We start from the raw sequence: 9861 nt of genomic DNA, 5'->3' as shown, positions 1-9861 counted from the left end.
ATGGACGCCTTATAAAGTGTTTTCTGTGTGCACAAGAGCGCTCCAGGTAGAAACCAGCTGCTTGTTCCTTTCTTAGAAGATGTGGTTCAGTTGAAGCGAGCGGCTGATTAGTAGGTGATTCCCAAATAAGGCAAGATGAGCAAAAAACAAGATGACTCGTATAGATCAGTCTCAGAGCAATTTCCTTCAAATAACCCATTTCTCTCTTTCTGCTACTGGCAGGATCGGTGATAAGCTGACCAGACTGTGCTTCTCGCTCTGCTACACCTCCAATCATTAAATACCAGAGGAAGCTGTAATGGAATACTTCATAAAAATGTTGAAGTCTGTGTGCATGAAGTCTCTGAAAATTGCAGCGCTGATCTTGGATCACTAGTTGGGTCGCATTACTGCATTTCGCTGTGACTCGGGAGACAATCTGTGTGACGCCAAGATACTTAATGAAAATTGTCAGTTTTACTCACAGAATCAATAACTCCAGTTTTCACCTCGAGAATAACACATAATAGGATGCACTGTGAGTACATCAAGGCAATCTTTTCACAATCTCCCATTGCTGCAGCACTACTTTGCATGAATTACAGTAAAATCTGGGGTTATGCACGCAGATAGGCCCCAAGCTGTTAGCCTGTTTTTCTCAAAGGTTTCAGTGAGAGAAAAGGAGAGAGGCAGGAGGAGGGGGAGGAGGGGAAAGAGGAAGAGGGGAGGTAGAGAGGAAGTCCTGGGGGGGGGGGGAGCCTTGCACTTGCTGCAAGACTATTTCTTTTTTTAACTCATTCAAAATGGAAATAATAAAAAGTCATAATAGGAAGGAAAAGAACTTTGATCAAGAGAGGGAAAAAAAGTTTAGTGAAACTTTATATTGTTCATTTTTTAAAGTTTTAATTTGGCACATGGCACAATCAGCATGTATGCATCTGGTATACATAAATAAATATTAAATATTTTATACATAAATATACATATAGAGCTCCTACAAAGACACCTGGAGAGGTCTTGGCTTGGTATGTTTCAAATCACAACAGTACAAAGAAACTAATTGCGTTGGTGCTTTTCAGTCTAAAGAGAGTTTTAAATATTTGTTGTTGTTTTTTTAAAGTGGGAAATATATCTTCATAGAAGCCCTATACATATATGTATGTATGCCCATATTTATATATATATATTCAAAGAAATACAAGTGTGCACTGATGTAGGTTTATTCAGTGCAAACAGGCCACTGTCTGCTTTCGAAGAGGAACTCTTACAAAGTCAATGGAATCATGTCAGTTAGTTCAGTTGAATCTTTAGCTATTTTTTTTCTCTTACACATAAAATAATAGATTTATTTTGTAATCTTTAAGCAAAAAATTAGACATATATAACTTTAAAAATAACAAAAGTGCTATTTTGCAAAGACAGACACCCAGAGACGCAGCAGAAACACTACTGGTGGATGAACCGAAATCAACAACATGGGAAGGTACTCAGCCCCCAACACCCCCTCCCCCCACCCATAACCACACAATATAACCTACGAACAAAAAAAAAAAGGTGCACGGACCCACACACACACACACACGCTCACTCGCTCGCACACTTTCGTTCTCACACGCGCACACACCCGTTCTCGCTCTCTCGCAACTCTTGAGCTTGCAAGTTCCGACAATGTGTCTCTTCCTTTATCTCAGGCTCCTGACCGCGCTTGCACGCAAAGGAATGAGAAATCATGTTCACATGCACACAAACACACAGGTGCTCTAAGCAGCATGTGCACGTGCACACCTCGTGGAGATAATATCGGATAGCTTGAACAGATAAATTGGCTGTAAAAGATGCACTTTTCTCTTAACCAAACAATCACAGTAACGTAGTGTTTATCTCTGCCTTCTCATCTCTTGGCAAGAGCTGTCCCAGACAAATCATTTCTATATGAGCTTGAAAAAAAAAAGAAAAGGAAAAAACACCATTTGGGTGGCTGTTGTGTTGATACGCAACAGAAAAAAAAAAAGAGTGAGTTGCCCAAAATGGATTTTAAAAATCTCTACATCTGCATATCCTCTAGATTCCCATCCTGGATTCAGTCTCTCATCTTTGAGTCTCAACTGTTTGCAACACACCCCACATGGAATAGTCTCGGGGAATAGAAATAATGACAAAAAAACCCAACAACAACAAGCTTTTTGTAAGGCATTGAAACGTAAAACAAAACAAAGAAGCAATTAAAAACATTTCGTGAATATCGACGTAGAGGCCATTGTTCTAGACGTGTCTCCCGCAGGAGGAAAAGGGATGGGAAATAAAAAGCACTACTCTTTGTTTTTTGTTTTTTTTTGTTATGAATTCAAGAAAAAAAACTGTTGATATCTCCTCAGTCTGCTTAAAAAGGCTTTTAAAATGATTATTTTAGAAAAAAACACTGCAGAAAGACCCCGCAACCCCCCTTCTCTCCTGGTTGGGAGAAGGGAAGCAGTTTGATTTTGGCAGCTCTGCACAACTTGACATCCACGGAGAGCTCTCAGCAACTCTCCTTGTAGTAAAAGTCGTGTTAAATCTCCTCACGTTTTAATCTGACTGATGCCCTTCCCCTCCTCTCCCACCCCCCCTCACGGCCCTCCCCCTCCCTGTGATATTTATAAAACACAATCCTCTCCTCCATTCGTTCATCCGGACCGCTCCTCCTCTTCCACCCCTGCACCGCCGCCTCTTCCTCCCCTCCCCGTTTTTCGCCGGCTGCCCCTGGCCTCCTTAAAGCTATACACGGGTGGTTGAGTGAGAGTGAGGCAGGCCGGTGGAGTTGAAGCCAGTTGTGAAGGTGTTGTAGGGGTGCAGGTTGGGCATGCCTACCAAGGAATTGGGGATCATGGTGATGGTGTTGGGGGTCATCAGGGGGATGTCGTCCGGAGAGCGCCGGAGTGTGAGCGTGTAGTCGGGCAGCGAGGCCAGGCGCAGTGCCCCCTCATTGCTGTTCCCAGCCTCACACTCATGGTGCGTCTGGTTCATCTGCAATGACATGATCTCCTCCTCCGGCGCGTGGTGGCCAATGTCGTTGGAGGTGGTCTGCCGCTGCGGGCTGGGCTGCCCGTGGCCGGAGTCCTGCCGCCGCTTGTCCTTGCGGTAGTAGAGGGCTGCAAAGGCCAGGACGTTGAGGAACAGCAGCGAGGCCCCAACAGCGATAGTGACGCTGAGCTCTGTAGAATAATCCCGAGGGTTCTCTACAACCAGCGGGCCTGTCTCCTCATCATCGCCCCAGGAGTCTTTGTCTTCACTGTTGTAGGCCGGGGACATAGGTGGCCTCTTGGTGTTGAATGGCCAGTTTTTCCCATTGGGCCTTTTGGTGGACAGTGTGTTCTGCGTGGTCTCTGGGGGCGGCACTTTGGTGGTGGTGGAGGTGTAGTGGAACATATCGTGGAGGTTGTACAAATGGGGCACTAGGTGTTTCCAGAAGGCCACTTTGGTGGCACGGTAGTGATCGCGCACACGTGGCTTCAGGCCAATATGCAGGTAAAGCTGATCCTGGGGGTTGTATTTGGACCAGGCCACCTCTTCGAAGCGATTGGCCTTGGTGTGGATGAACTTGGTATCTTGGGGAACTGGTTTGTTGGGATCCCTGGAGACAAGAAAGAGAGACTGTTAAATGTGATTCTGAGAGTACATTAAATTATTCAAGCTCTGACATTCATGTGGGATAGGAAACGTCCAAAAAAACTAAAAATACAAGCATGTGATTCACTGCTCATATTTTGGCGTGAAAGGGGTTCAGCTAGTGGAGAATTCATTGATTTTGCTCAGTGAAATCCACAACAGCAAAAGCACAAACTCACATCGACCAGCCAAATCCTTCTGGTTATATTGGATTTGCGTGTGCATGCTGTTGTGTATATATGTATGCTTTCTTCTTAATGAATGAGTTGAGAACAATTTCATATTATATTTTCCCAAATGTCTTTCTGCTTTTGGACACCTCTTTGAGCATAACCCCCTCCCCTTCTCTTCTCTCTCCAGATGTTGTTCTTATTTCATTTCTACGTCAGCCCACCTACAAAAAACCAGGGCAAAGGCTTTTAAAGTAAACACATATGAATAAGTCAGCAGGCTTTAGGGCTTGCGTCAGGAGGCATCTTGTTGTTGATAATCCAACGCTGGTGGAGCCCTTTCGCTAATTGCTTAGGGAAGGCGGCACAGTGTGCATTGGCATCCAATGTGCTGATGTAAAGTGGACCATATTAATCAAGATACTAAAGGAACTGCTTAGCCCCGTGTGTGCATATATCTGTGTGCATGCATGGATATCAGGATGTTTGCATGCATGAGAGTGAATAGATGTTTATGAGACTGAGCATGACAGACAAAAAGGAAAGAGCTTCTTCTGGATGCAGTACCTCCTGTGATCTACAGAGTTCACTGTTCCACTTTTCGGTTTTCAACATGCTGCCTCAAATGACCAGCCATTTCAATTACAGTGAAGCTATTGATTTATTGAACAAATTAACATATAGCAATCTCCGACAATCATACAACTCTTTGTTGCCGTACAATGTCAGAAGTGGGAGTTCTGCGACCCAGAATATTGCTTCTGGTAGTGATGAAAGAATTGTCCTGTAGCCACGAAAACACAATAATTGATGTTGGAGCGGTGATGCTAAAACTTGCGCTGTTGCAAGGAGGCGAGGAGCAGTGCGACATTTCTCTAAATATCATGAAATATCCCTTTGTGAATCTGACTGCAATGTCAGTGGCAAGCAAAGTTCAAATTTAGCCGGGGATTTAGGGATATAGTGGCTACAGTGTTGTGTTTTTTTCCTGTTTTTTCTTTTTTTTTTTGGCACTGGCTGAAAAACCACCAAACATGGCTAAGAGAATTAACAGCCATGCCAGAAGAATTCAACCTCCATCCTCTCTCCTGTTCGTTTTTCTGCTGTCAATTTTTCTTTTTCAGGTCAGTGCTTCTGGGAGAAGTGAGAGAGAGAGATAGAGAAGGAGAACGAGGAAAAAAGACCGAGAGAGGTAGAGCAAATTGAGACGGCTGGAGCTGAATTCCTGGACCACGGCTGGTGTCAGCAGAGCGCCCCGTAAATAACCTCTTTTATTAGGCCCGTAATGATCCCCGATGAATATTGACAGGCAGACTATGATGACTTTGTAGCTGAATATCAGTAATTAAGTTTCAAAGGAGTGGGTGGTGGAGGTAAGGTCATATTGATCTCCCCGTGCGCAACATGCCAGAGAACAGGATGTCAATGGAGCCGCCTCAGACGTAGCTGTCTGCAGCCTGCGTGCTGCATGAATTCTTGCAAGAGTGCACCAGTGTGCACACACCCATGCAAGCACAGGCTCTCGCCCTCTATCTTACACACGTGCATGCGCATCGACAAGAACGATGGATATCGACACTGCTGCATTTAATGGGAATTCTTTTCCATAACACCGTAACTGCTCTCTTTTCTGGAAGGTCAATTTGCTGAATGGTGATTGGCACAAATATTGCAACTGTCCTCTGACAGATCTCACAAAACAATCAGCATGTGCATGTGGGGAGTGCAAGGGAGTGGTGGTGCAGAGGAGTTAGAAAAGCTCTTTGGTGGCTGGCTGGCTGGTTCAGTGCAAGTGTAGATGAATAATTTAGGGAACACAAAGAAATCAATGTGGCATCTTTAGTTAATTTGATTTGCCGCATTAGAGAACAACTGGCTGCCTTATCTAATTACACACACATATGCTTGGGTAATTGTTGCAAAGTCAATAGTAAACAGGCTACATTCCTTTGAACAATTTCTACCACTGCTGCTCAACTTTGGGCTCCTGTGTGGCTTTGAAGTGCTGCCCTGAGCTGCAGAGTCACAGGGAGTGATCTGAACTCATGCTTTACTAGTCAGTGTAGCGAGGGCAACTAGGTTACCCTGTTCGATTTGTATCAGTGGGTGCTGCTGTGCGCCGTTGTCAGATTGACTGTTTCTTGAGTGCTGTGCTGCTGTGCTCTCCATCTGTGGTAAAATAGTGCTGTAATCATTTGTTAAAGTCTCTACAGGTGCCAACCTGTCTGAACTGCATGCTCATCTTATAACAGGTCTACTGTAAAATCCAACACAATAGGCTTTAATATATACAGCAAGAATGAAGGTGCCAGGTTTTGTTGGGAAGTGTTTTTTTAATCTTTGTTTAGCATGTATGCATGGAAAAAATAGTATGATGCTTCAGCAGATACTGTGCTTAACATGTAAAGATAATAAAGACACTTTGGGGGTTTTTTTTGTCTGTCCCGTTTGGATCTTTAGCCATCAGAATTGTTGTCTGAAGGCGAAGAAAGATGCCAAGCGGATTTACTTTCCCAATTGGATCATCATAGCCTTGTCATATTGGTCCATTTGATTGACCTTTATTATAATTATGTATATATTTTATTTTATTTTCGGTTGTTACAGATGGGACAGACATGATTGGGGGATAGGACAGGGAGAAAGAATGAAAGAAAGAGGGAGAGAAAGAAAAATAGAGGGGGGAAGAGATGGTAAGAAAAGGGGGAAGAAAAAAAAGAAAAACAAACAAAACACCTGGATCACGTATGGAGATAAGAAAAAACAGAAGAGAAAACAAACAAAAAAGAGCAACATAATAAATACAACACCATCACAATAAACTAGCTAACAGTAGGTGACAGTAGATACTAAATATTACATGTTATTGTGCAGTACACAAGATCGACAGCGCACAATGTGCTTTGAGGTAGCAGCCAAGAAAGGTGTAGTTTGTGTCTGTGAACACCCGTGTGTACCCGTGTGTGCATCAGCACGCTTGTATTCAAAAGGTCTCTCCATGTAACGATCTGCTAGGGAGTGTGGGGAGCCATAGCCCCGTCCTCCAGGGCATGAAGCAGGTATGGAGGAGATCCAGGCCCCAGACATCCAGAGGCCCCAGAATACGAGGATCCAAGGAGGACCACCAGGGGGGCAACCGTGCCACCCTCCTGGGAAGAGCTGAGGAAAGCCCCAAACGAGAGGTCACCCAGCAGCCATGGAGCAGAGGCCAGAGGGGGTTGCAGTGACGTGCCAAGGGGTTCTGCCGGCAGCCAGCTGTGCCAGAGAGGACCGGGTCTCAGGCCCAGAGGCCAATAAATAATAATAAATTATAAATAATAAAGACACTTTAAAGGAGTTCCAGTGTCTAATTCGGATGCTAATTAGAAGTTACGCCAGTGAATTTTCACTGTCGTTAAAAAAAATGAAAACATATATTAAAAAACAATTTTAACCTGTTCAAACACTTCTGGCAAGCTGATATTAAATGGGAGGGTCTGTAGCTATTCATTTGAAGTGTCTGAATAACCTCAGATTAAAGCCAAATCTTGTGATCGCCAGCTCATTTCACTTTTAAACATCACATCAGTCTGGGTACAAAACTCTGCAAAGTGCACTGTTGTCCCATCTCACCGCATGTGTTCAGCTCTGTGGCGAATGCCTAGTGCGACTTGCATGAAGAGCCCTGGCATAATGTGATGTTTGTGGTCCTGTTGGTGCTGTCAGAGCTCCCCTGCATTAGCTGATAGCCTGCTTCCTGTCAAACCTCCCACCTAATCTGGGGATGGCCACTGAAGCTGTGGCTGGACTCCCAGGCAGAGGAGAGGGATTATTACACCCATAAAAGCAGGCGTTTTAATGGCCTTTCAGATTTCCTCTGATGTGTTCATATGGCCGTGGTAGTATAAACTATCGCCTTCATCTCCTCGTCACAACCCCCCACCGCCACCAATCTCAGTGACCTGCTGACCCCTGCTAACCTTGGCCTGTCAAGCGTATTTAAGTGTTCCCATGTGCTCTTATTTATGATTGATGGAGATTTTGGATTTCATCTCGCGACTGTCAGCCTGCGTGCCTGCATGTGCACGTCTGTGTGTGTGTGATTGTACTGGATTTGGGCCACATTATGGTACAATAACCTCTTGGACTGAACAAGTGAAGCACTTAAACACAAGACATGTCACATTTCACAAAGCTGTTCACGCTCTGTGGTGAGGACAATGGGCCTCTCCCGGCTGATATTAAAAGTGTTAAGCAGTTCTGCTATAAGAAGCCGTGCCACCTGGATGACAGACACGACTCTCGGCTCTGCCTACACATGTGGCAGAATGGGACCGGAGCTCATTACTTATTCCGAGCTCTATCTGCAAGCGCTGATGTAAAAGGTAGATAAGGGGGGAGAATGAATATCATTTTCTTTCTTTTTTCATTCCCCGTGTACCTCCTTCCCCTTTTCATCCTGATGTAATTTGAAGCGCTTGAATGATCATAGACCTAGCCATCACCAAATCTGAAAAGACACGTTTACGTGCCCTAAGGCGGAAGACAAGAATCTATTTTCACTGCACTCAAGGTCTCTGAATCCTGAGCTGAGTATAGCTTCTCAATTTATATATGTATATACCAAGGAGCATGCATTAATTTAACGCCACTGATGCTCATTTTGCTAGGCTGCAGAAAAAAAAGCTTTCTTTGGTATTGTTGTCATTGTTGCGTAACAAATTCATCCCCTGCAGTTGTTTATCTCCTTACCAGGTGACGCAAAGTAAGGAACTAATTGTAATTTTCCCTCCATGAGAAGGTTACCAGATCTTTTCCCCCTACACTGTGTTTGAAATTTTGAAGAAATACACTCAGTCTCATTCTGTTTGTAGACTTCGTCTTGGTTCAGTGTATGGGATGGGCTGGAGGGGGGCATCCTCAGCGCTGAACAGGCAAATTATCAGACTGTGCTCTTTTGCCCTTCATGTGGTTGCACGGTGGGACATGGGGCTGAGTGATGCGAGGTTCATATTTAATGGCAGCCTTCGGTTCAGCAGGCTAAGTGATGCGGGGCGAGGCGCAGTGACTTTGGGGTGTGCAGAAGTGTTGGAGGACACAGCTCTGGGGCCGCTCCCTGTTATAGATGCCATTGATTCGTTTGACTAGATGAGTGGCGGCGAAGAAAAACGCTTCTCCTGGCTCTCCCAAAACTTTCCCTACTTTCACTTTGTCCTTTTTTTGAACAATCGGGAGCTTTGAGCTACGTCTGAAGATCATTTTACATGAATACGTTTAAGAATATTATTCATGTTTTAACCTGACAACCACTTATTCGCAGACGCATACATGCAGATCTACTTCCTCTTCTCCTCCCCTGCGGCCCTCCTCTCATTACATTCACTGCACAGCATGGACACCGATCAATGGCATCCCGGCCCCTTAACAAGCCACACCACTTCCTTACCTTCTCTAATGCAAATCAGGATATTGGCTACAAATCTCCTATCAAGTGAGTGCCTATTTAATGGAGTAGGTAGGTTGCTGTTGGGGGCTGAGCTTTTCGACAATGCCAAGCATTCAGTACTCCCGGTGCAGGTTTAGTCGGTTGGGCCTAACGAAGGAAACTGAAGAGAACCAGGGATAATCCAGACGAAGGACAAAGAGGGAGATCAGAGTTGAATGATGTAACTACTAGACAGCTGGGGTAAAAAAAAAAAGGAAAAAAAAGGCTGAAGCTTTGCGTGAATGAGGTCAGACAGGAGAAACAGCTGATGTATGTGTGTTGTTAATCCTACAGAAGAGGAGTGTTCGATTGACAAGTAGGAGGAAAACAAAAGAAAAATCAACCAGCAGTGTTGTAAATCAGTGCTGGCTGTAACACTGTACCACAGACACAGTGTAGTTACTTCTGTCTGCATTTGTTTAGTTGGCAGCCTTTGTCACCAAACCAATCAATAGTGCATATTTTAGCTCACACTGTGATCGTAATACATGACTGTATAGAATAATGAGAGAGAGAGTGAGAGAGGAATGGGGGATCTGTGGAGGAGAATTTAAAAAACAACAACACGTGACAGCGCGCTGCTCTCTAACTACCTAGCTATAC

At 44.5% G+C, this 9861-nt stretch overlaps 1 protein-coding gene across 4 annotated transcripts in view; it reads right to left on the bottom strand.

Annotated features, from left to right (window-relative positions):
- Window positions 1–868: 868 nt before the first annotated feature.
- nlgn3a (neuroligin 3a) overlaps window positions 869–9861 on the bottom strand; it is a 133499-nt gene continuing 124506 nt past the window's right edge. For all 4 annotated transcript variants that reach the window (XM_006781603.3, XM_035910931.2, XM_006781604.3 and 1 more), the window contains one exon: window positions 869–3589. In XM_006781603.3, the coding sequence (XP_006781666.1) occupies window positions 2734–3589 (856 nt within the window). In that variant the 3' untranslated portion in view covers window positions 869–2733. The remainder of the gene's footprint in view (window positions 3590–9861) is intronic.

Source organism: Neolamprologus brichardi, chromosome 2 (genome assembly GCF_056152115.1).
Source record: "Neolamprologus brichardi isolate AB-2024 chromosome 2, ASM5615211v1, whole genome shotgun sequence".
NCBI classification, from domain to species: domain Eukaryota; kingdom Metazoa; phylum Chordata; class Actinopteri; order Cichliformes; family Cichlidae; genus Neolamprologus; species Neolamprologus brichardi.
This window is presented reverse-complemented; position numbering and strand designations above follow the sequence as displayed.